The 26,452-nt window shown below is 41.2% G+C and overlaps 5 protein-coding genes across 6 annotated transcripts; 2 read left to right on the top strand and 3 right to left on the bottom strand.

Annotated features, from left to right (window-relative positions):
• Positions 1-2,678: 2,678 nt before the first annotated feature.
• LOC137733882 (receptor-like protein kinase HERK 1) lies at positions 2,679-6,232 on the top strand. The gene is made up of 2 exons (XM_068473086.1): positions 2,679-3,079; positions 3,200-6,232. The coding sequence occupies exon 2, from the start codon at positions 3,571-3,573 to the stop codon at positions 6,019-6,021; it is 2,451 nt and encodes an 816-aa protein (XP_068329187.1). The 5' UTR covers positions 2,679-3,079; positions 3,200-3,570; the 3' UTR covers positions 6,022-6,232.
• Positions 6,233-6,375: 143 nt separating this feature from the next.
• On the bottom strand, positions 6,376-7,823 carry LOC137733883 (uncharacterized). The gene is made up of 2 exons (XM_068473087.1): positions 7,532-7,823; positions 6,376-7,149 (listed from the first exon to the last, which is right to left on the bottom strand). The coding sequence occupies exons 1-2, from the start codon at positions 7,679-7,681 to the stop codon at positions 6,523-6,525; spliced, it is 777 nt and encodes a 258-aa protein (XP_068329188.1). The 5' UTR covers positions 7,682-7,823; the 3' UTR covers positions 6,376-6,522.
• Positions 7,824-16,381: 8,558 nt separating this feature from the next.
• LOC137734419 (uncharacterized) lies at positions 16,382-17,428 on the bottom strand. The gene has a single exon (XM_068473692.1). It carries the CDS (start codon positions 17,426-17,428, stop codon positions 16,382-16,384), a length of 1,047 nt encoding a protein of 348 aa, XP_068329793.1.
• Positions 17,429-18,110: 682 nt separating this feature from the next.
• On the bottom strand, positions 18,111-18,887 carry LOC137734417 (uncharacterized). The gene has a single exon (XM_068473691.1). The coding sequence runs from the start codon at positions 18,885-18,887 to the stop codon at positions 18,111-18,113; it is 777 nt and encodes a 258-aa protein (XP_068329792.1).
• A 2,849-nt stretch (positions 18,888-21,736) lies between these two features.
• Positions 21,737-25,723, top strand: LOC137734991 (protein RDM16-like). Of its 2 annotated transcripts, none has more exons than XM_068474341.1 (6): positions 21,737-22,488; positions 23,125-23,406; positions 23,527-23,946; positions 24,035-24,226; positions 24,315-24,475; positions 24,557-25,723. In XM_068474341.1, exons 1-6 carry the CDS (start codon positions 21,808-21,810, stop codon positions 25,431-25,433), a joined length of 2,613 nt encoding a protein of 870 aa, XP_068330442.1. In that variant the 5' UTR covers positions 21,737-21,807; the 3' UTR covers positions 25,434-25,723. The 2 variants fall into 2 exon arrangements, with proteins under 2 accessions (XP_068330442.1, XP_068330441.1); XM_068474340.1 differs by having other exon boundaries at positions 21,737-22,497.
• Positions 25,724-26,452: the final 729 nt, after the last annotated feature.

The raw sequence follows: 26,452 nt of genomic DNA, 5'->3' as shown, positions 1-26,452 counted from the left end.
AGCAATCCCTCTCCCCCAAAAAAATCCTGCTAATCCGGTGCTACTGGGCTCCATTCAATGAGTGAGCCCTGCCAATCCAATCATCATGTCCGTCGATCTCCCCAAAACGACTCAACAATTGACTTACATTTTGCTCTACTTTACCAATAACATTGCACGGACCAAACTACACCAGGATCATCGACATCTATATCAACTGTCAAAAATAGTCTACGGTAACACCTAATTTCGGTAAATACAAGGTGAATCCTGTGCCAACAAGATCCTCTCCAGATCATTTGGGTGAGAATCCTGAGAATCTATGAATTGTACATTGTGCGGTTTGTTTTTATCAGGTATTGTTTGTGTTTAATTTTAAATAAAAATATTTAAAATAATTTCTGATCGCATGATGTACGATGAAATAACATGATTTACGGATCTTCAGGATCTTCACAAGAGGATCCAGCGAGAATCCGAATTCATTCATGTGTTCCACAGACCTGTTCACAAGAGTTGAGGCCGATTCGAAAAGTTCTCCTCCCTCTTCCACTCCCTTATTTGACACACAAGGGAAGCTCTCTTATGCATACGTTAATTTGATTTCCTGTATTTTTTTTGTTTCTTCTATTCGTAACTTGAAATATTGGAATAATGTCCGTGTAAAGGACTTTATTTTTAATCGTCTTCTACATTTACATCAGTCTTTTCATTTAATAAAAATTAAACACGAATGTCAATTGTTTATGTCTATATAAACAAATATCAACCGTTAATTTATATGAATTCTATAATAAAGTTTACATATTCTAACAACTTAGAACATTGTTACAAACTCATATGGTACACGAAGAATATATAGTAAACAATGTTTATAAAGAACAATATATTTATTTTCCACATCTACATAGAGGATTATAATAAGAGCAACATGTCTTTTACCAAACTTTATATTGATTTTGGAATCAAGAATTAGTTGTGAACACGTAACACTTAACGATGCAAAACTATTTAACAAATGCATGCCATTGTTTACTATGTAATATTCAAAGTATAAATCACAAAACATCATACAACCTTGCCAAAACTTAATCGGATTTCGTTCAAGTTTTTGCCCTTTGGGGCTGTAGATGCATGACTTGTTGAGGTTTTTGCCAACTCTTTGAGAACAAACACTAGAAAACAAATTAAGTGTTATTGAGGAAAATCGCACACGTAAACGATTACTAACCAATGATATATATTGCATGTATTTAACAAGTTGCATGCATCAATGGTTGAGAATTACAGTATGTCCCATGTAAGTAGTGTTTAAAATATTTATGAAATTGTCGATATTTTACGTGAAATATCCGAAAAATAAAAAATCGATATGGAAAATAAGAGGTGAAACACAAACTTCACCCTATAACAATGAGATAGAGGTGATTTTAATTATCACATACATAAAAAGGCCCCTTGGTTAGTTGCATGTATGTTGTTATAGTAATGCAAGTTTAATAAATTGTGGTTCACTATTTTTTTTTTTTTTTTTCTTTCTTTGAGAGAAGTACGATAATTCATTGCAAGCAAATCCAGAATACAAACAAAATGAGGATATTGTGCATACTGGGCCTCGATAAAACCTCTTGCTGGGAATTTCACTCCGGTTGAAGGGAAAAGGGTGTCCCGCACAACATAAAAGACCTATCCTCAAATGTCAACCATGCGGCAAAATATGCAACTAGGGGGTCTTCAACCCACTAAATTGATTGGTTACAAAGCTTTCGACAATTTCATGCAGTGAGCGCCAACCGTGCGGCAAAGCTTTCGACCATTTCTTCCATAGTCATTTCCACACGCTGCAACTCAGTTTAAACCACTGACAGAAAATGTCTCCAACAAATTGGATTAGTTGGACCAACATCCACATAGTATCAGTAGGAGACCTATGCCCGCAAAACTACGAACACAGAATCAAGGTAACTTGGCGCCATCGCCGTAGACGAAGCAGTCGCTTCTCCTAGTGAAACCTAAGAAGACCTAGGAACCCTAGAGAGCAATTTTGTAAGAAGACCAGGACTAAACTAAAATAATTAAAACCAATCCATTGACCCATCACCACCTACAATTAGTGCAAGTCCGCTACACCCACGAGCCAAGGCCGCCAGGGAAAGGTGGAGCCACCACTAAACAGTTGAGAAGGACCACATAACATTGAAAATCAAGCCATAGAGTGGGGGGGGGAGGATCTGACTCCCCAACTACAAAAAATCACCAGCTGTCCTATACGAATCAAACTCACAAGATTTTATGTTACACTCAACAATTAAACTCACTTACATTAATAAAAAAAAATTTCGACTCACTGTACGAGCTTGTTCAAATTTAGAAGAATCAAACTCAAGATTTTCAGCCTAATATTTTACATTCCAAGTGTCATTTGGGCCCTTCAATCAATCAGAGATTCACAATGCCCAGCGCCAAGTCCGAATCCCACCAAAATCCTGTATCAATCTCAAACAGTGATACAAAAGTGGTTGTGGAAAACGCGTAATTAACAAACAGCTGACAACGACAAGACCCCATCAATCTTCCCTTTTGAACAAACCCGACACTCAATATTCCCACTCAGAAGGAACCATCTCACGAAACTCCCCCGGCCGCCACCCCCCCCCCCCCCCCCCCTCTCTCTCTCTCTCTCTCTCTCTCATGGGACCAACAGTATATAGTAATCCAACAACGTGAGCCACCCATAATAGCTGTCATCAAATTACGTTCTGTTCAGACATTCTTGACTTGTCTCTATCCACCATCTTGTTCTCCTACTCTGATTTCGTGGATCTTGCTTCCGATCTCATGAATTTGTCAAACTACACGTAGAGCAAAAACGATAAAAAAAACACGACTGTGTTTGGCTGTTCCGGTCAATGGTGGTCGCATCACGTTTTTTGTTTTGGTCCACATTGTTGTTATCGTGTTCACACTTATTTTTACCAGCATAATTCAGCAGCTCATTGCAGTGAGGCAGCACTGAGCTCTTCTGATTTCTGATTCTCTCACTTGGGTTTTAATCAGATTCAAGAACCTTGATTTGCTTCTTCAAGTTTGATATTTTCAGGTGATTCAAGCTTACCCTTTCGGTGTTTTTGCTTAATTTGGTGGTTTAAAGCTTTACCCTTTTGATTATTGCTTACTTTATTGCTAATTTTGTTTTGTTTTGTTTTTTGATAAATGATAGGATAATTACACTAAGTTCATCCAAACTGCAGTGGGGGGATTCGAACTTGGATACAAAGGGTGGGTGGAGCACACCGCTCCAGCTAACGTGGCTAAACTCAGGTCCACTTTGGCTAATTTGTTGGGTTCTTATTGTATTGGTGTTGTGATGAAATCATGAAAGAGATGGGAGAGGAGTTTTTATCAATTTCATATTATAATCTGAGCCCCTGTCACTAGTGAGAAGCTGTTTCCTTTCTGTAATCTGACTTTTCCACTTGCAAGTTGCAAATTTTGGTTTTATAATCTCAGTTTTCCAAATTTCTGCTTTTAAGACCCTCAGCTTTGTTTCCAAAGATCCCATATTTTTCTTTTACTTAAATCCTAGTTTTGATGGCTGGTGGGACTATCAGATTGTTCATAGGGGTTACTTCGATTTTGTTTTCGATTTGTGTTTCATTGGGGTTTAATCCTGAAGATAGTTATCTGATAAACTGTGGATCTTCGAGCAGTGTAACAGTTGGTGGTCGTGTATTTGTATCTGATGAGTCTGCATCAAATCTCCTTTCAGCTCCACAAACTATTTCAGCCAATGCAATTTCAAAATCCAACTCTTCCTCCTTTGATTCAGTTTTGTACCAAAGTGCACGAATATTTGACAAAACCTCCCTTTACACATTTCCGATTACAAAACAAGGGCGGCACTGGATTCGCCTCTATTTCTCTCCTTTTGTTCATGGGAGCTACAATTCGAGCACAGCGAAATTCTCTGTCTCTGCTCAAACTTTCACCCTTGTCAAGGAGTTACGAATGGAGAGCGATTCCTTTGTTATGGAATACTCTTTGAACGTAACTTCTGAAACTCTTGTTCTCACTTTTACTCCTGCCTCCAACTCATTTGCTTTTGTAAATGCCTTGGAAGTTGTTTCGATACCGGATAAGATCATTCCTGAGGATGCTAGAACCATTGGTTCAAAGGAAAATCGCCAAAGTTTGAGGAGGCAAGCATTAGAGACAGTTGTGAGGGTGAACATGGGTAATCAAACAGTATCTCCTCTCAATGATACCTTGCGGAGGCATTGGGTTTCTGATGATTTGTACTTGATGCACAATGGTCTTCCAGAATTTGTGTCAAATGAAAGCGCTGTCCATTACACGAGCTGGCCAACAGAAGATGTTGCTCCTTCTTCTGTCTATGGCACGGCAACTAAGTTGGATAATACTAAAACCGATGCTTTGTTTAATGCCAATTTAACATGGCATTTCGATGTTGATCCTGGTTTTGAGTATCTGGTTCGGTTTCATTTCTGTGACATAGTCAGTAACAATACTCAAAGTTCCATCCTCAAAGTTTATATCAATTCGTTGTCTGTTTCTGATAATCTTGATCTTAGAAGTCTGACATCGAATATCTTAGGCGCCCCATATTATATGGATGTCGTCATTAGGGCAACTGATAGCGAGAAGCTAAACGTTAGTGTTGGTCCCTCTAGGGCCGACATTGTGTATCCTATCGTCTTTCTCAACGGGCTGGAGATCATGAAAATAAGTAATCCTAAGAGCAGCCTCGATGTCTTGGATTCTTCTTCAAAAGCCAGCTCTAAGATGAAAGTTGCTGTTATAGCTGGCTTGGCTGTTGGACTATTTTCTGCCATCGTGTTGGCTGCAGTCTTGTTCTTGCTTTGCAGAAGAAGAAGAAGACTAGCGCGCGCCATCCATTCGAATACAGAAGATGGAGTGGTGAATGAAACGGAAAGTAAAATCACCGACAGTACAGCAATGTTTTCTGTTTCAAAAATTGGGTATCGCTTCCCTTTTGTGGCAATTCGGGAGGCCACAGATAATTTCAGCGAGAACCTGGTTATTGGAGTTGGTGGTTTTGGGAAGGTTTACAAAGGAGTTTTAAGGGACAATACAAAAGTGGCAGTCAAGAGAGGAGCTCCTCAATCAAGGCAGGGTCTTGCCGAATTCAGGACAGAAATTGAAATGTTGTCTCAGTTCCGCCACCGTCATCTGGTGTCATTAATTGGATACTGTGACGAGCAGAATGAGATGATCATTATTTATGAGTACATGAGAAATGGGAGCCTGAAGGACTACCTTTACGGTTCAGACTTTCCGAGCTTGAGTTGGAGGCAAAGGCTTGGAATATGTGTTGGAGCTGCCAAAGGACTTCACTATCTTCATACTGGCTCTACAAAGGCGATCATTCACCGTGATGTTAAGACTGCAAATATACTACTAGATGAGAATCTTATGGCAAAGGTTGCTGATTTCGGGCTTTCAAAAACCGGCCCTGAGATTGATCAGACACATGTCAGTACCGTGGTTAAAGGAAGCTTTGGGTATCTTGATCCACAGTACTTAACAAGGCAACAACTTACGGAGAAGTCGGATGTGTACTCATTTGGGGTTGTGATGTTTGAAGTCCTTTGTGGGAGACCTGTTATTGATCCCTCCCTCCCGAGGGAAAAGGTGAATCTGGTTGAATGGGCAATGAAGTTGCATAATAAAGGGCAGTTGGAGGAGATTGTAGATCCTTGCCTTGCAGGTCAAGTAAAGCCGGAGTCATTGAGGAAGTTCGGAGAAATAATTGCAAAATGCTTGGCGGAACATGGTGTTGATCGACCTACGGTGGGAGATGTGCTATGGAACCTGGAATCTGTGCTTCAACTTGAAGGAAGTGAAGGAAGTAACGGCAGGCTATCTTCGCAAGCTGATCATGTCAAACCCCTGGAGACCAGTGTATCTGTTGCAGAATTTAGCATGGGAAGTGCAGGGGACCTTGCTGGCTTCTCGATGAGCAAGGTTTTCGCCCAAATGGTGAAAGAGGACATGAGGTAAACTGCTGAAGCTAAAAAATTTCGGTTTTATTTTTTCCTATGTTTTTCTCATGTAATATTTGGATAGTGAAAATCCTGAATGAGTGAGTAATATACGGAACCATGTGAGATTCAAGTCAGTTCTCACAAGTCTATAAATATACACTATTTGTAAAATGTTTGATGTTGTTTCTAAGGCTTGGAACTCTAGCAATAAAGGCTTTTACGCTACACTCGTGTTATGAGTTTTTCCTTTCCTGAGTCGGAGAAAGCAAACGAAAATGTCCTGATGGATGATTCCTTTGCAGAAAACGAATTAACATCTCATTTCTAGTAGGATCGGTTGTGTCCTTTTTATGCAGAAATGCAAGAATGATAGTGCAAGTCTCAACCTTATACTCAATTTAACTTCAAGAGCAACAAGATTCCAGACTTATGCATTCAGTATCGATACAATCATAGGATGTAAGTAGTCTAGTACTGATGACCACACATACGTACTTACTCCTAACAAGGTTACACCTTAAACTCTTCCGGCAAGCATAAAAGCCTTGTAGGTGACCGACCTGACCAATTCAGAGCCACCCCAAGCACCCGAAAACTCTTTAACCAGCTTTTCCGGTAACAAATCCACGCCTTGGTGTTTGGCTGTAACGACTGCAGACCATGACCCTACCATGTTCAAAAACCCTTGGAACGACAGCTTCTTTGGAATGTCCAGCGGCAATGGACTCCCCTCGCATCCGAAACCAACACTCTGAAAAGGAAATGGAAGCGTCTTGTAACCATCAAAGATGTACTGGATGTTACGGTCCCAAAAGGGCAGGGTTGTGTCATGAAATCGCTTCATAATAGGATCAAATTCCGGACAAACTTCAATGTCATTGTAGCACCAAACGGCCAACACACCTCCTGGCTTTCTCAGAAGCCGCGAAACAAGATTGTAAAACTTTGGCAGGTCGAACCAGTGCACAGCTTGAGCCACAGTCACCAGGTCGACTGAATTTTCGCCCCCGATCAATGGTATTAATTCGTCGTCTGTAATGGTTAACGGTGTGTGGGCATATCGAACACGAGGATGTGGCATTCCACGCTGCAACTGTGATTCACTCGCATCGGTTCCAATTACTTGTTCATAGTGCTCAGCAACCTGTATAACAAAACAAACCATATATATATATGCAACCATTGTACATGTGAAATACCAAATTTTCTTTTGTTTTGACAAAGCAATATTTTAATATGCTCTAATTTACGGAAAAGGTGAGGGATTTGAACTTAAATGCAGAGAAAGAAACATTCATCGCATATTTTAAAAGCATAAATCTCACATTAGAAAGAAAAATGATGAATAATATTTTAAAGAATCATGGGCTCTCTCTTCCAATTGACTATACTCAGAAATACGATCAAATAATATTCTAAATTACTCAAATTTACGGGAATTCCAACTCTAGTGTGAGGAAAAATTCAAGTCTAAGAAATCCCACAAATTGACAAATGGTGAGTGAGGGGAGAATTGTAATACTAACGCTGACAGCGGCTTGGCCGTTGCCGGTTCCGACATCCCAAGCGAGAGTGTGGTGAGGGGTGAGATCTGCTAGCTTGGAATACCATTCCGTCGGATAAGTTGGCCTGGAATCCAAGTACAGATCTGCTTGCTTGTCAAACAATCCTGCCATTTCACAGTTCGATTGATCTTCCTAATTTCTGCTGCCTGCCAGCTGTGCTGATGATCTATGGTGCTTGATATCTCCGTATTCTGTACGAAACGAAGAGATTCTCACTAAACACTAAGTGACAGAGAAGCCTGATGGATGCTAGTTCACTAACACCAATTCCAACTCATGTACACGAACTTAAATATGTCATTTAGCTCCACTAAAAGTCATAATTTGCGTGAACAATGAATGTCACTCAACCCTCAAGCCTTTAATTTCGTGACCTAAAATGTATTAACTATTGTGGAATAGTTTTAACTCTAATTTTTTTGGATAGTGCTAAGGAGATCAAATTTTCAAACTAAATTTGTAAACCAAATGATATGTTACCAATAGGAAATAATAAACATGTTAATCAACACTTAAGTAACAATCCAATCATCAACAACCAAATAATTTGATTTACAAAATTTAGTTTAAAATTTTGGTCTCCTTAACATTATCTGTTTTTTTTTTTTTTTGTAACTTTGAGTTATGTTATATTAATTTGATTTTATGAATGTTTTAACCTGAAAAAAAAAAATTACATTCCCAAAAAATTTTCAAAACCGTACAAATCACAACGACTAACCACTCGACTAATCAAACTTCAATACACACCAACTAAGTTTTAATATATAAACCAACCAACCAAACTTCAGTACTCATACCAACCAAATTATGTACTTTTCTTAATGTCGATATATTAAGTTTGCGGGATTAATATAATCTGTTCTAAAAAATTTATTTTATTATTTTGATTGTTGGATTCAAATTTTAGCCTTTGGATTTTTTTTACCGTTGGGTTTGAGAAAAAAATATATACATGAACAGTTATCTCAAAATCTAATAAAGATTGCCAAAAAAAGGGGTTTAATCTGGATCCTTGAACACCAACGTCCTAGAAATCGAACGGCTCGCAATCCCCCAAAAAGTTATCGTTTTGCGGCTGCTGCCCCTCACCAATTGGGGCCCAGCTGTTCGCCACTTATCAAATCCTCTGCCCGTTGCTTTAATCTTTCACGACTGATTATATATTATAATTGAATTCTGTGTCGCCACAACACTCAATTTAGGATTGTTAACTTACCGTTTACGTAGGTTTACGAACTAGATAGTTAAAGGGGTAGGCGGGATGAGATTAAATTAGATATGAGGTTAGAAGTTTTATTTAATTTCAACTTGTTCAATTAGATTTGTTTAAAAAAAGGTTTTTAGCTTGCAGAGGCCTCAGATTCAACTCTCTTGTATAAAATGTTCGATACTAATTTCTTATGATTGGTCCATAATGTGAATTAGCTTAATTTTTTTAATTTGTACTGTAAATATATTACTGTGTATTTTAAAGAAGAAAAATGATTTCCCTTTTGTAAGAGAATATAAAATCTGAGAATATAAAATGATTTCCTTATTGTTTGAAGCTGAGAAACCACACGTTAGAATATTTAGAATTGCAAATATATTGTTTCAATTCAACTACCTATTATTGAGTTGCATATTATTTTTATACTTCTCAACACTCTATATAAGTAATATTTTTTCTATTCTTTAAAAAATATTGTCCTGAACTTATTTAACATTGAGTTGAGGAGAGGAGAGGAAGATAGTTATCTCAATCATCTGATTAATAAATTTTACCTGCATAACTTTGCTGCTTAACAGGATATTTTTCTTAAGCAAGATATACATGGTCACTGTCCCATCATTATCTCTGTCCTTCTTAGTCTCCCTCTCCATCCGAGAGAAAGCCATGACTCAATCCTTAGCCATGCATAATCCAACAGGATCCTTGTCGGATCTTTTTGGTGAGAATCTTGGAGATTCGTGAATCATGTCCGTTCATCGTACATTGTGCGATCAGTTTTTGTCAAGTACTGTATGATTTTTGACCGCACGATGTACGATAAACAGACACGAGATACGAATTCTCCGGATCTTCACAAAGAGGATTCGGCGAGAATCCTGATTCATGCATAATTAACGTTGAAAATATCCAACTCTGTAAAACGATTAATTAATGTATCAATGGTGATACGTGCTAGTGAAAAGTAAGTTTCTTTGAAGATTAGCTTGGAGTGGAGTGATTCCTGCCAAGACAACTTTAATTTGGTTGGCGCCACTCAATATTATGGTATGATGGTATTTCTATTCATTTAGAAGTGAGAGGCTTTAGGTACAAATATCGTGGATGATGAATTCGATATCCTGGTCATTATGTGACTTGGCCAAACTCCCCATTCCCTTGTGTAAAAATATCAATGTACTAAAAAAAAAAAAAAAAAAAAAAACTTTAATTTGGCCGGCTTGAACAAATAAACCTTATGGTAAGACACTTTGTAGTATTTCTGTAGTTAAGTGGATTGAATTTCTCCAAACCTACGACCCCCCGTCAATGCTTTATAGCAGTTCTCCTGCTGCTGCTGCAGCAAGCAAGTGAATTGAATTTCTCCAAACCTAACACAATCAGATGGGGTGGGGGGACGCAGCCTGGGAGAGGAGAGAGAGAGCATCTGTTTTTCAGTCAAAAGAAAAGGAGAAACCTAACCCCCTTTCAACTGTTTTTCAGTCTCTGCAGCGCCTAACTTTCTTTCTATGATCATCTCCTCTCCAATCTAATGGCAGCCCCTAACTTTCTTTCTATGTTTGTGCATTGTTCAAGACCTGTGATGGGTAAGTTCTTTAAGATTGTTTTATTTTATTTGCTTGCTATTGGCTTTGATGGTAAGTAATTGTTTTGTATTCTCTGTTTATAATTTGTATTGCCAGGATCCTTGGTGAACCCATTTCCAACTGTAACGTGAAGAATTTGTCTGCTGAGAAAGGTTTATTTATTCTATTTTTATAAAAACTAATGGGTACATATATGATTAAAAAATTGAAAATCTTTTTATAAAAACTAATGGGTAGAAACTTATTCTATTTTTTATTTTATTTTAGAGATGTTTTGAATTGAAAATTAGTTAAGAGTTTAATAATTGTGTGAGTATTAAAATCCTAAATCAATTGTTAACCTTTATTTTAAAAATTATGTAACTGATAACTAATAATGTTTCAGTCAATGAACATTAGTAACTAGAGACCGGATACTAATTTTTCCATGTTAAAATTGTATAATAAAGGTGATGTTATGTAGACTATGTGACAGCCTGTCTCAGATTTTTTGCACCGTAGGGGTAAAATGACGGTTTTGCCCCTAGTGGATAATTGTTGTTTGTGTGGTTGTTTTGGGTGCTTGGTTGGTTTCATCTTACCCACACATCCATCTTCATTTCCATCACCCTCTCCTGTTGACTCTCTCTATCCCGAAGCCTCTCTCTCTCTTTGTCTCTCTTCTTCTACACTTGTGTACGGACAAGACCAAAACACTTGAAAACGTTGTAGATCAATGAAGAAAATCATACCTTTGTGTTCATGAGCTTCATACGAGTTCAACCATACCCATTTCAGGTAAGGAATCCTACGTTTTCCCGTCGAACTCGAGATGTTCAATTCAGGGTACTGTTCATGCACACGTAAAATCATGTGTTTTTGGGAATTTTAGGGTTGTAGGAAGCTTGGTGAGGTCCTTTGGAAGCTCGGGGTGGTTAGTTTGAAGGTTTTGGACGTCGGGATCGTGAGTTGCAAGTTTGGCCGGATTTGGTGAAGTTTTTCCTGCAAGATTCCGTTGGTTTTAGTGCTTGAAAGTGGTAAGGTTTTGTTCCTCTAGTTGTAAGCTTCATTTTGGTACCAATTTCGTGAAATTTGGGTGAAAAATGAGTGAGAAATTAAGTTTAGAAAATTTCCCGGCTTTCCGGCGACGGCGATGGTGCCGGAGGTTGGCCGGAGAAGACGACGAAATATTCCTAACGGCGTTAGGTTAACTTTAACGGAACTTGTTAGAGTTAACGGAATATTCCTGAGGGCGTTAACTGCTGCCATAAGTGTGCCAGGCTCGTGCTTGAGCGTGGGCGGTGCGTGTGGTTGTGCCTTGGCCGGCGCATGAGGGTGCGTGCGGCGTCGAAAAATTATTTTAAAAATATGGGGATGTTCGTGAGGTTGAGTAGATCACGTTGGTGTATTCACACACTCTATTTGAGCATTGTATGAGAAGTTATTACCTAGTTTGGGTTATGTGCATTAAATTAACGTTTTAATAGTTGTTTCGCATATAGGTGTGACCTATCCCGAGGACGGGCGCAGTCACTCGAGGCAAGGGGGTTACGACCATTTTACATACCAGTGAGTGGGCTTTTGGTTTTCTGTATATACCTATATACTTGTGATTTTCCCAGAAAATGAAATGAAACGTTTATATGTTTTAAATGCCATGTTTTGCGTTTGCCTATTTAATTATGCATTAGTAGTTGCATATATATATATATATATATATATATATGTTTGGTGTTGCGGACGCACATGTAAGTTATGGTTTATGTTGTGTTTAGTAGTGAGTTGAGATGCATAGTGAGCTCATAGCATGTACCCTCGGTGTTAGTGCTCCCGCCCAGAGTAGGGCACAATCCTTCACGTGATGTTCACCTTCCGCACCACACGCTCATCTTGGATCTAAGTTAGGTGCATAGTCCTGTCGTACAGACCACTATAGGTGGTTTCGACTCGTATGTGATCCGCGATTATTCGCCCAGTCTTCACGTGATCGTAGCACTTGAGCGTATTTATTTACACCCAGTCCTGTTGTACAGACCACTTTAAGTGGTTCCGACTCGTGTGCATGTATAGTTAGTGAGTTAGAGATTTGAGCTCTAAATTCAGCCGTACATGTCATGTTAGATGACTCCGGCTGACAGATTACATGACATTGATTGACATTACCTGCGTACTTACATTTGATGTAGAGGCATTCGACATGGCATATTTCTGAGCATGTTTTCTATATATGGGTATATTCTATTTTCTGGGAACCTATATAGGTTTTACGGCGAGGGGTTAGAACTTTTGATAATGAAATGATTTTGAAAAGCTTTGTTTTTACTCACTCAAACTTTCTGTTTTGCGCCCCTCCAGGTTTTAGTTTGGATAGCTCTTTTGGTGGCTCTTGAGGAATTCACGGCATATTTAACAGATTATCACCAGTGTAGGACCACCTCTGGGTGTGTTTATTTAGTGTTTGTTCCTCTGTACTGCACTAGGTCTTTTGTGCTCTGAATATTGTTTTTCACACTTACGCTTGCACTTGTTTATTATCTACTTAGTGTATAACTTGGTTTTTATTTATTCGTACCTTTATTATTATTCTTAGCTTCCGCATTGTGCACATGGTTACGTCATTCTCACGTGATGGCCAACATGCCCTGACTTCGATTGGGGTGTGTCAAACTAAATTTTCAAATCAAAATTTTCAATCATGTGACATTTCTCTAATATAAAACAAACACGTTAATCAATGTTTAAGTTATAATCCAACTGTCAACAAACACGTTATATGATTTACAAAAGGATAATGTTAGGGAAACTAAATTTGTAGACAAAATGTGCAAACTAAATGATATGCCACCAATAAGATTAAACACGTTTTTCAACGTTTAAGTACTAACCATTCATTAACTTACATGTCATTTTTTTTTTGAACGCCCAGAACCCATTTCATAAAAGGCCTACAGAGAGGCAATCACTAATACAATAACAAGTAGTGACAAGGGATAAAACACAAGGACCCCTCCACCTAGAAGAGGCGTCACCCCCAGCACCACCACGCCCAACTTAATGAGGACAAGGGAGTCCGTCATTATTCAACACATAGACCAACGAAGATGGGGGCCTATCGACCCACACAACATCACACATCTCCGTAAAACCAAACGACGCAATCTCGTGAGCCACGCCATTAGCAGTTATAGGCACCCAAGACCATCGGCAATCAAGGAACTTTCCCCCTAACTGCTTAACCCGAGCCAGCACGGGGAAAGCCTCCCAACTACCCATGGACAGCGAGCTAGAGAGACAATTTATCTCTTCAAGGGAGTCCGATTCCAGAATGACATACCTTACACCCAAATCTGCTACGAATTGGCACCCATGCAACAGCGTAGAAGCCTCCGCAGCAGCCGCAGACGGAGCTTTGATAGCATACTGCGCTGCAGCCACAAACTTGCTCTCCATGTCCCGCACAATCATCCCGACAAAACCCTTCTTAGAGGCCTTAGACCAGCTAGCATCCACATTTATCTTCACAAAAGGAAAGGCCGGAGCACACCACCGCGCATCCGAGGAAACCCTCATGCTGACGCCCCCTCTTCTAGCCCCATCCATAGCCCTTGCACCAAAAAACGAGCTCACAGCCGCAGAGATAGCAGCCAAGACTTTAGAAGGATTAATGGACACCCCGTTGAACACAAAATCACAGCGAGCCTTCCAAATACACCAACAAGTAAAGACAATATAAGATCGCCTCCATTTGGAATCACCAGAGATGCAAAAATTCGGAGAGAAGACCGCCAGAATCCATTCCAACCAATCAGGGAGAGACAGACGATCCACTTTATAACCCAATGCCCCACCAAACCAAATTGGTGCGACCTAAGAGCAAGAAAGAAAAATGTGCTCAATAGTTTCATCATGGCAGCAGCAAATAGGACAAGTAGAGACCTGAGAGGACCTCCGTCGGAAAAGGGCATCCCGAGTAGGAAGACAATTATGCATAGTAAGCAACAAGAAATGTCGCAACTTGGGGGGCACCTCCAGCTTCCAAATCCCCTTCCATAACGCCTTGGGAACCTCTCGAACAGAAAGCTGCCGCTTATCCCTCACAGCCATCGATCTTCTTTGCAACCATCTGTAGCCTGACTTGACCGAATAACACCCATTCTTACTCAGATCCCAGATAAGCCTATCATTACGACTTAAATCCCCAAGAGGCGTCTCCTCAATAGCCTGCATAGCCTCCCCTGTAATGAACAGCTGTAGAAAGCTAAGATTTCACCGCCCCAATTCCGGACAGATAAGCGCGCTGACCCGTAAACTTGGAGTAACCGCAACCTGTCCAACCGGCACCGGGTGACCAAGGGGTAAGGAAGGAAGCCATCTATCCTGCCACACCCGCACCTCCTGACCACCCAAAATCTGCCAATGAGAACCCTCCCTGATTAAGTCCCTGCCACTTAAGAGGCTGCCCCACGCCCAAGAGGCATGACCCCCCTTCTTCGCATCTCAGATCGAGCAGTGGGGAAAATAACGAGCCTTAATCACTTGAGCCCACAACGAGTCCGGTTCAGTCATTAACCGCCAACACTGTTTAGCAAGCAGAGCATCATTAAATTCTTGAAAATTTCTGAAGCCTAAACCTCCCAAGTCTTTGGGCAAACCCAAAACCTCATTTGATACCCAATGAATCTTGTGGGCTCCCTCCTTGCAACCCCACCAAAATCCAGCCACCAGCGCATCCAATTCCTGACAAACAGCGGCTGGGAATTTGAAAATGCTCATGGGGTACGCCGGAATAGCTTGAATAACAGCCTTAATTAAAACCTCCTTGCCAGCACGGGATAGAGTACTTTGCTTCCATCCTTGAAGCTTTTCCATTATTCTCCCTTTCACATAAGCAAGACCACGCTGTTTCGAACGACCCCATATAGCAGGAACCCCCAAATATGTCCCCGGATTGATTACCACCGCCATACCAAGAGCACTCCCCATCTGATCAACATTCACCTTCTGAACATTTGCCCCAAAGAAAACACTGGATTTCACCAAATTAACCTTCTGCCCAGATGCCTCACAAAAATTGTCCAGCAAATTCCTCAGATTCCGGCAGTTTTTCATATCAGCCCGTAAAAACAAAAGGGTATCATCAGCAAAGAAGAAGTGAGAAATCATGGGTCCAAAGCCGCCCATCTTGACACCCTCCAACCTACCATTGTCCACCGCACTCTGAATAAGTTTGGAAAGAACCTCCCCCACCAAAATAAATAAATAAGGAGAAAGAGGATCCCCCTGACGGAGACCCCGTGTGGGCGCAAACGTCTTCCCTGCCTGCCCATTTAGGAGAACATTGAACTTCACAGACGAAATACATCCATTAATTATCGATCTCCATCTGCTACTGAACCCCATTTTTTCCATAACAGCATCCAGAAAGTCCCATTCAACCCGATCATACGCCTTCTGCATATCAAGTTTAATACCCATTTCGTATCGATTCCTTGCTTTCCTTCCCTTCAGATAATGAAACATCTCATGGGCTATGCCAATGCAATCCTGAATTTGTCTACCCGCCACAAACGCATTTTGGGTAGGAGAGATGATATTTGGTAAAAATACCTTCAACCGGTTAGCAAGAATCTTTGACAGAATTTTGTACGGGTAGTTGCATAAGCTGATAGGCCTGAATTGCGACACAAATTCCGAATTAGGGACTTTGGGAATCAGCACAATGTGAGTCTGATTTATCAAACCTGTACCCGCAGAGTCCAGAAACAACTCTCTGACCAGATCCGAAACATCTGCCCTCACAATCTCCCAATAACTCTGATAGAAGACGCCCTGGAAACCATCAGGGCCAGGAGCCTTGAGACCTCCCATTTGCACAGCAGCCTCCATTATTTCTTCATCCGTGACCGGCGCAGTTAGCGCCTCATTCATTTCTACATAGACCGAGGGAATAATGCAATCTAGCAGCGAACCCCAGGTACGACTCCCGGCCGAGCTAAAGACTGAAATGAAGTGATTATCCACCAATTGGCGCACCTAAGACGGACGATCCACCCAGTTCCCATTCTCAGCCCTAAGCTTCACAATCTTATTTCTCCTCCGCCTCTGAAGGGTTGAAGAGTGAAAAAACTGAGTGTTAGCATCCCCCTCTCTCAACCATTTTACCCTCGACCTCTGGCACCAATAACTCTCCTCTTGGAGTCTTAACTCATCAATCTGCCTAGATATCTCCCTTATCTCATCAAAGTTTGGACCCCAGTCTCGTTGGAGAGAATCTAACTGGGAAAGAAGATCTTGGATCCTGCAGCCCCGCCCCTTAAATTTAGTGCGATTCCACCTACTTAAACGATTACGGCAGTCGTTTAAAGATCTCACCCATCTATCCACACACCTGCCATTATGCCGACATTCCCAGCAATTCTCCACTAAATTCTTACACTCTTCCTCCGCCACCCAAAACGCCTCAAACCTGAACATCTTCCTTCCTCTCGGCCCTTCAAGATTAGAATTGAGAATAATTGGGCAGTGATCCGAAGCAATAGCCGTACCGTGCATAACAAGGGAGTTCGGCCAAAGTTGCTGCCACTGCTCATTCGCCAGGACCCTGTCTAACCGCTCCTCCACCCATTCCCCTATTCTCAACCCTCTCCACGTAAAGGTCGGCCCTTGGAAGCCCAAGTCCATCAACAGAGAGGAAGACATAAACTCTTCTAGAAACCTAGGCCTGTTGTACAAAACCTCAACTCCTCCAGACTTCTCATGATCCCACATGAATTCGTTTAAGTCCCCGCCGCAAATCCAAGGAATGTCCGTGGGGGTAAAGTGGTTAACCATCCATTCCCAGTACATACTTTTCTCAGCTCTATACGAAGTCCCGTAAACACCCGTAAACCGACACCATTGCGTTTGCCCTTTAACTCTCATCACAGCATCAATGATATGTTTGGACGAAAGGATAATACTAACCTCCAAATTATCCTCCCACCACAAGCTCAACCCACCAGAATTTCCAATTGGCGCAACATCAAAGCCATGAGCATACCCCAGACGCCTCCTTACCCCAATAATTCTATGATCTTTCATCTTAGTCTCGGATAAAAAGATCATAGAGGGTCTCTTTTTTCGAATGAGCCCATGGAGAGCCCTAACTGTCGTGTCCGACCCCAGCCCACGACAGTTCCAGAAGATATAACTCATGGCTGGCCTGCGGTTGTTGAAGGCCAGCCGCCACCGCCCCGAGCCATCGAACCCGTCTTCCTTGTCACCATCCTTCCTGTAGCACTGTCCGACCCCCCTTCCATTACTGCCTATCTTCCATGACTCTCACTTATGTCTTCCTTATTTGCACCCGCCTTAAAGACCGCCCGTTCCACAGTTAGGCACCCTTCCTTAAAGTTTAATCTCCTCTATAACTCTGCCACCCTGTCTTGGCAGTTCTCCTCCGTGTCCGGGCCCTTGAGTTTCTTCAGTGGAGCTTGAATTAACACCATATCCTGCGATTCCCCACTTCTTTTACTGCCCCATAGTGGGTCAACACCCAAGTCGGACAGATTGTCGTCGACCCCCTGGAACTCGCCCGACAGTCCATCCCCCGTTGTTTTTAAGCTTTCCATAACAGAGCATGACGACGTCTCCTCTCCCTCCACCCGCATTCTTCTACGCCATTTCTTTTGACCTGTGCCGTGACTCTTAGATGCTCCCCCAATCTCCATGGTTTGAGTACTCTCCTTTCCTTGCATAATCGAAGCCCGTAGACTGCCATGATTCAGAGCAGACGTGATGCCAGGTCTGCGCACCGCACCGGCCTGCCGGCGTTCCCCCTGCCCACAGGCTCCGCTCTCGTAGATATCGCCACATCCCTTACCAGCGGCGCCTTAATCCACTCTCCATACGCCACCACCCCTTCTCCAGACATCTCCGCTGAGCATTCAGTATTGATATGTCCTATCCGCCCACACTTGTAGCAGAAATCTTGGAGCCGTTTATACCGAAATTCCACCCAGGTTTCCTTATTTGAATCCCTCATAATCCAGCATCCCTTGAATAACGGCTTCTCCGTATCCACTAATAATCTTATTCGCACAAATCCTCTGGCGTAACCGGGATCCTCCATGGCTAAAAATTTCCCAGCCTCTTTGGTTACACGCTGAATGTTCTCTAGAGAAGCTAAACCCAGTGGTATTCCCCGAATTTGAACCCAAAAAGGTACATCATCCAACACCAGTTCCTCCAGAGCGAGCTCCGGAGGCCATTTCACAACAGAGAACACCTTCTTCATCACTGCCCAGGGAACCTGCTCAATGATTCTTGAGGCTACACTTTCATCTTTGACCGATATAATAAAGACATTCTCCCTTACCCATTTTATTTCCACCTCACCCAACTCTTTCCAAGCCGCTCTGAGGATATTCCTGACTCCCCACTTGTTCAATGTTTTATGCGTAAAGACTTTCCCAACCAATTTAACTCCCTGCTCCATAGTCGATAACTCCAGTGTCTGGTTCAGTTGTACCACCAGCTCATCCACCCCACTATTCGCCATCTCCTTGTAACACTGCTGCCACACTCGCCCAGTTTGATACGTAGAGAACCCTTGACTTTCTGAAATCGCCCTTAGACCGTACATAAAACCCACCCAGTTTACCAACTGATTCTTTTCTTCGATTTGGTCAAATATACACCTCATCACTAAAATCCTCATAAATGCATCCAACCGGCCAAATTTAATTCTGGTACATCAAACTTGTTGGGAAAGACCCCTTATGTGCCTCGCTTCAATGTTCCGATCTACCTTGTATTTATTTCCAAGATGCCCCCTTGGCAGTTTCCCCATAACTCCCCACCCACCAAAACTCCTCTCAGCCGCTGCAAACCCCCACCCCCAGCCTAAATGAAACGAATTTAATACCCCCTCAAAAGCCCCACCAGCAATCCCAACAACCCTTGAACAGAATAGCAGTCAAAATAGAGAAGCCCCACCCCTTGCCAACACCTCAACCCTGCCCACGCAAACTCAAATTGACTGAAATTTTTACCCCCAGCCACTTCAAAGCATTCACCCCAACACCCTTCGGCGAGAAAGTCAACCTAACTTGAGAACCCCACCCCTTGCCGTACCCTGCCCTTACATCACACCCCCATCTATTTTCCAGAAAGACAGTTACCCACCCCCCACAGAAATTAACACAATCTCTGAACCCACGAGACGCAACAGACCCACAGCCCCAAATTAACAGAAAAAAGCTCCCAAACAGGTCAAGGCAACACCCCTGCAGCCCACAAGGAAAAAACTAACCTAATTTGAAAAGCCCCAATCCCTTTCCGAACCCTAGTCCCTACCAACACAAAACCTCCTTCTTCTCAGAGTTACAGAATACCCACCACCCAACAGACCAAACCCCAAGAGCTTAACCCAAGAAGCACAAAACACAAGATTCGAACACAAACCTGAAACCACGCGCACAGAGGCGGAACTCACGAGGGAGCAAACACTCTCACACCAGGGAGAGAAAAAGAGAGTTAGTAAGTTTAGTATAATGAGAAATGCTAACTTACATGTCATTTAGTTTATATAATTTTTTAAACAAATTTAGTCCCCCTAGCATTACCCTTTACAAAATTTAATCTAAATAATTGGTTTGCTTAGCATTACTCATATAATAAATAATTAGTATTTACAAAGACTATAATAAGTGTTAGGAGTTGCGAGCTAATTAAATATTTTGAGGTGCTAAATGTTTTTTTTTTTTGGTTAAAATTAAATTGGTCAATTTCAAGTCAATTTAAAGTGTAATAAAAATAAAGAATTAAGAAAAGTTTATTTTTCAATATCAAATTAATAAAAAATGCTAAAGATGATACTTTATACTATATACTAAAAATCACATAATATCACAATCGATAATTTTTTACTTTTTTTAATGGGTAAATTACACTTTACCGCCTTAGGTTTGGGGTCGATTTCAATTTCTTACAATATCTTTAAAACATTTCAATTTCATACATCAAGTACTATTTTTTTTCAATATAATACCTCCGTTACATTTTCCATCTATTGATCTGTTAAGTGCTGACGTGACCACTACATTTATGCCATGTGGCAAAAAAAAATTTAATTTTTTTTTTATAAAAACCTTAATCTTCTAAATAAAAAAAATAATTAAAAAAAATAAAAATAAAAAAACAAAAAACAAAAGCTGAACCCGCAATCCCTACCCACCCAACCTGTAACCCAGAAGAAGAAGAAGAGGAGAGGAAAAGAAAGAAAAAAAAACACATCTTCATCTTCCCCCGACTCCCCTTCCTTGCAACCCACCCCTTTCTTCCCCCTCCCGTCTTCCCCAAATCCATCGTGCACCCATCTTTCACCTCCTCCTCCGCACCCACTACCTGTAACCCAGAAAACAAAAGAAAAAAAAAAACCCATCTCCCTTTCCCTGCAACCCAGATTCTGTTTTCCCCAATAAGGAGTGGGGTGTGTAGAGGAGGGAAGATGATGCGTGCGAGGGTGGGTGTGTTGGGTTTTTTCTTTCTTTCTGGGTTGCAGGTTGGGCTTGCGTTGGGGATGGGGGAAGATGGGTGTTCGGAGGAGGTGAAGGATGGGTGCGGAGGAGGTGGTGGAGGATGGGTGCGGACGAATGGAAGATGATGATGCTTCGACCCGGGGGGGGGGGGGTGATGGGATCTGGATTTTCTAACCTTTTTTTTTTTTTTTTTAAATTTAGAAGATTAAGGTTTTTTTTTTTTTTTAAAGTTAAATTTTTTTTTTTGCCATGTGGCAAACATTTGGTAGCCACGTGGCATAAATGTGGCTGCCACATTAGCACTTAACGGATCAATGGATGAAAAATGGAACGGATGTATTATATTGAAATAAAATAGTACTTAAGGTATGAAAGTGAAATGTTTTAAAGATGTTGTAAGGAATTGAAATCGATCCTAAATCTGAGGTGATAAAGTGTAATTTACCATTTTTTTAATTATCTACGCCAATGAGAGGGAGGGGTGAGCTTAGCCTCACAATAGGTTACTAATAATTGGATTCAAATTCACATTTGATGAGAATCAAACTTAAACGCTTCTCACTTATACAAAGATGAATACTATTAAAACTGTTGTACTAAGTGTAATCGTTGATAATTAAATTACTCTTTTAATGATTTGAACAAATAATCCAACCATTAAAAGTATATTATCAGGTGGATTATAATAAAGTTTTTTTTATTGCAAAAAAAAACAATAATGAAAAAAAATTTGAAAACTTTGAATTTTAACGAAAATGGCAAAATAAAATGTAAAACAAATAGTAACATAATTAATTTTTTTAGTATAAAGATATAATTCTAATAATATCGAGTTTTTTTGTTAACATATAAATCGTATCCGTTGCATTCTGCCCAATTCATCCTCCTGAACCCGATCTGGAGGGAGAGATAAGAGTGAGAAACTTGGAAACCCTAGCTATGGAGAAAGACAAGTCGAGCAAACGCGACCGCAGAGATCGAGACAGAGACTACGACAAACATCGCAGCCGTGATGCCGACGAAAAGCGATCGTCAAAGGACTCCAATTACCGCCACCACCACCACCGATCGGACCGCGATTCCAAGCGCGAGCGCTCTCGCGAGCCCCGCGACCACAAATCTCGCCGCGAACGGTCGCGCGAGCCGCGCGACGACGGCCGGGATGTCTCGCGCGACCACCGTGAGCGGTCCTGCGAGCCAAGGGACGAGAGGGAAGGGAGCAGAGAGAGGTCCAGGCATCGGGAAGCGAAGCGCGAGAGGTCAGAGGAGCGAGAAGAATCGAAGCGTAAGAGGAAAGAAAGGGAGAGGAGTGAGGGTCGAGATGGCGAGGGTGATGATTTAGAAGATAAGAAGAGGTCTAGGGTTTCGGAGGGGGAGAGGAAAGAGAGGAAGCGATTCGAGGAAGATGGTCACGAAGTGAATGGTGGTCAGAAAAAGAGTAGGAGGTTTGGTGACCGCCGAGTAAAGGAGGAAGAGGGCAGAGAGAATGGCGAAGTTGTTGAACGGAGAACTGAATTGAATGTGAATGCGAGCGAGGTTAATGTTAAGAAAGAAGAAGTTGGGGATGATCATATTGGCAATTTCCAGAGCGTGGCCGCCACCCCAAATGGGATTGGTCGGGTGGGTAATGTAAGTTTTATGTTAGCTTACTATTTGTTTTACTCTTAGTTGCTTTTGATAATTGCGTTACTTTGATGCTGAAATTGCGAAAACCTGTGAAAATATTCCACATTTAGGTTATAGTGTAGGTTATTCTCTTAATCACTAATGAAACTGCTATGAAGAATCTGAAGATTCAATTTTTGAAACTAGAATTTCCAACCCAGCTCGATATCATAGTTTGAGTTATGGAATTGATGTTGTAGAAGGATTGTGCCTTCTTACGCCATTGCTTCATGTGATTGTATGTTATAGTGCCAGTATAGGTCTGTACAGTCTGTTTTTCTCCCTCGTACTCGAAGCCATACGGCTCTCTATAACAACTTAGGTTGAAGTAAACTATATTTTTCGAGTAAGAGATAAACAGAATGTGTTGGTCAAACTACCTGCTGTTACTTTAATACTGTTAGAAAATAGCTCAGTTTCCTATATGCTTTATATCCTTTGTAGGTCATCTCCATTAGCTGAGGACTGAGGCCATCTGTGTGAAATGTATCCCTTCATTTTGTTTGATTCTTCATATTTGTGTTTTTCTCCACCATGAGCAAGATCTTTCAGGGTATGCATAGTAACTTCGTTTAATTTTAACACTTACAGGGCGCTGCTATGGAACCTACTATGACATCTAGGATTGTGCCTGAGACCTCTTTCGCTCCCATTCATCCCCTTCCTACCAAGGTATCTTCAATTCCTACAACAAATGAAAATAAGGGAGTTAGTATTACCAGATCTCATGAGGTTCATGGAAAATCTAGTACAGATGGAACATCTTCAACTGCTGGGAAAAGTGCGAATCTGTCTCTTGGTGATGTTGAAAAAATCAAGAGAACTTTACAGAAGCAGAAGGAATTGACTGAGAAGCTGAAGAAGCTTAACCAGGTAATATATCCACATAATTTTTTTTAATGTATGATGCTTGTGTGCAACAAATTTCAGGGTTATATCTTAATTACGTATATTTCTTTGGACAAACGCACTACCACTACTCTTATCATACAGTTGAAGAAGGAAGGCAATTTAAGCAAAGATGCTAGCCAGAACTTGGAATTGAAGGAGGGACTGAAACCACCAGCTACTACTGCTGGGTTGCTACACGCACCGACCCCATCAACAGCTGTTACTACAGCTGCTTCTGTGGCAACATTTGACTCGTCTGCCCTACCCATATCTGCAGCAGCCGTTCCCAACTTTGAAGCTGTAAAACGTGCACAAGCACTTGCTGCTCAGATGGGGTTCCGTCAGGACCCTGATTTTTCTCCTCTCATAAACTCATTTCCAGGACAGGTGGCTACTGATGTTGCTGCCCCGCAGAAGCCTACTAAGGCCCCTGTTCTTCGTCTTGATGCTCTTGGAAGGGAAATAGATGAACATGGAAACTTAGTGAATGTGACGAAACCAAACAACCTCAGTACCCTAAAGGTGTAGTAGCTATTACCTGTCACAGTTGCCTTATTTTATATGGACTTTTTTTGTTAGATATTTAGTCTGATGTTTCTTACTTTTTCAGGTCAACATTAACAAACAGAAGAAAGAAGCATTCCAGATTCTAAAACCTGAATTGGATGTGGATCCTGAAGAGAATCCTCATTTTGATCCGGACGTGGGCATCAGTAAAAAATTTTTGAGGCCAAAGAGGATGGGTTTCGCGTTTGTAGAGGAAGGAAAATGGACAAGAGATGCTGAGCTTATAAAATTAAAGGTATTTATTGATGCCTCTTTAACTCATTGATCATTTTTTGAGTTATGTACCTGTCTTTTTGTAAAAAAAAGTTCCCACCTCTGTACAGAGTAAATTTGGAGAAGCACAAGCCAAAGAGCAAAGAGCAAAGCAGCAACAGTTTGCAAAGGCAAAGGCAGCGCCAGATATTAATCCAAATTTGATAGAAGTAGGGGAGAGAGTTATCACCAAAGAAAAACCAAAGGATCCAATTCCTGAAATTGAGTGGTGGTAAGTAGATTGCCTGTTCATTTGCTGTGGTTAGCTGAATGATTCTTTTTGTTCCCTAACTATGCTTGTTAATTTTGTCAGGGATGTGCCACTGTTGCACTCTGGTACTTATAAGGAAGTTGTTGATGGTACAGTAGCTGAAGATAAATTAAAGATGGAGAAAATCACAATCTATATTGAGCATCCTCAACCTATTGAGCCCCCTACTGAGCCAGCTCCTCCACCGCCTCAACCACTGAAGCTGACCAAGAAGGAACAGAAAAAACTACGAACACAGAAACGTCTGGCCAGAGAGAAAGATAGGCAGGAGATGATTAGACAAGGCCTGCTTGAGCCCCCAAAGCCAAAAGTTAAAATGAGTAATTTGATGAAGGTTCTTGGCTCTGAAGCAACCCAAGATCCAACCAGGCTTGAAAAGGAGATCCGGAGTGCAGCTGCTGAACGTGAACAAGCTCATGTAGACAGGAATATAGCACGGAAGCTCACTCCTGCCGAGCGTCGTGAGAAGAAAGAAAGGAAGCTTTTTGATGACCCTAATAACGTGGAGACCATCGTCTCAGTTTACCGGATCAACGAGCTGTCACATCCAAAGGCCCGCTTCAAGATAGATGTTAATGCGCGAGAGAACCGGCTGACTGGATCTTGTGTGATATCAGATGGTATTAATGTTGTGGTTGTTGAAGGTGGAAGCAAGTCTATCAAGAGGTATGCAAAGGTTATGCTTAGGCGCATAAACTGGGCTGAGGCAGTAAAAGAAGAGGAAGAAGACGATGATGCTGACGATGACAAGCCTCCTAACAAGTGCGTGTTAGTATGGCAAGGAAGTGTTGCAAGACGGAGCTTCAATAGGTTTTCTGTTCATGAATGCATGACTGAAGCTGCTGCCCGGAAGGTTTATGCTGATGCTGGCGTTGCTCATTACTGGGATCTTGCGGTCAACTTTCAAGATGATAATTAGTATTTGGAGATGTTGCTTCGATGAAGTATTCCGTGTTCCTTGTCTTATATTTGCTCAACGTGGCCACTTCGCTACAACATTTTGGTAACTGAGTAGTAGTTCTAAAATTTGCCCTGTGCGATTTCTTAATACGGCACCTTTTATGTTGCATATGCCTATCTTAAGTGAACCATTCTGTCCAATGGCTGGCACAAATTGATTGCTTAAATGAGAACACTTTGCATTTCAAGATGCTGTAATTAAGTCGAAACTTTGAGAGTTGGGTAATTCGTTTTGACTTTTACTTTTCATGACATCTCTTTTTCTGTGCGGACTTTTGCTGCAAGCAGGAAAACTCATGAAAAGAGTTTGAAAATTTTGAGTTTTAATGATAAGAACAAAATAAAGGGTAAAGTAAATAGTATCAGGATTGATTTTTTAATGTAAAAATATGATTTTTCGTTAAAGTGAATAGTACCGTGAGTTGAGTTTTAATGATAAGAACAAAATAAAGGGTAAAGTAAATAGTATCAGGATTGATTTTTTAATGTTAAAATATGATTTTTCGTTAAAGTGAATAGTACCGTGAGTTTTTCATTAAAATTTTATTTTCTTTACTGACTAACGTAAAATGAACTAGCACGTATCCTCGAGGAGTCCGAAATCCCCCAACCAAGAATGGGAGCCCGAAAACCCCCAACAAAGAATGGAAGCCCGAAAACCCCCAACAAAGAATGGAAGCGGAAGCCTTTCGACTCACTTTACCATTCTCTCTGAAATAAACCTCGCCCTGGAGCCCTGGGCAGGCTAGTTGGGTCTTTACTTGTTGTTCTGTTCCCTCACGAGAATGACACAAAGAAGAGGTACGCCCAGCACGCGGAGGATCCGTTGAGAGAAATTAAGTAGATGGCCAACTGACATTGCGTCAAGTTAAAGCTGGACTCGTGCTTGTACTAATGTGTAGTATCTATAGGGTGTTGGTTATCCATAGATGTTTACGGAGGCCAAATGTTTGATCCTTGGACCCATTTCATTAAAGC

This window comes from Pyrus communis, chromosome 5 (genome assembly GCF_963583255.1).
Source record: "Pyrus communis chromosome 5, drPyrComm1.1, whole genome shotgun sequence".
Classification (NCBI taxonomy): domain Eukaryota; kingdom Viridiplantae; phylum Streptophyta; class Magnoliopsida; order Rosales; family Rosaceae; genus Pyrus; species Pyrus communis.
The sequence above is the reverse complement of the archived record's forward strand: the minus strand, read 5'-3'. Positions and strand labels throughout refer to the sequence as shown.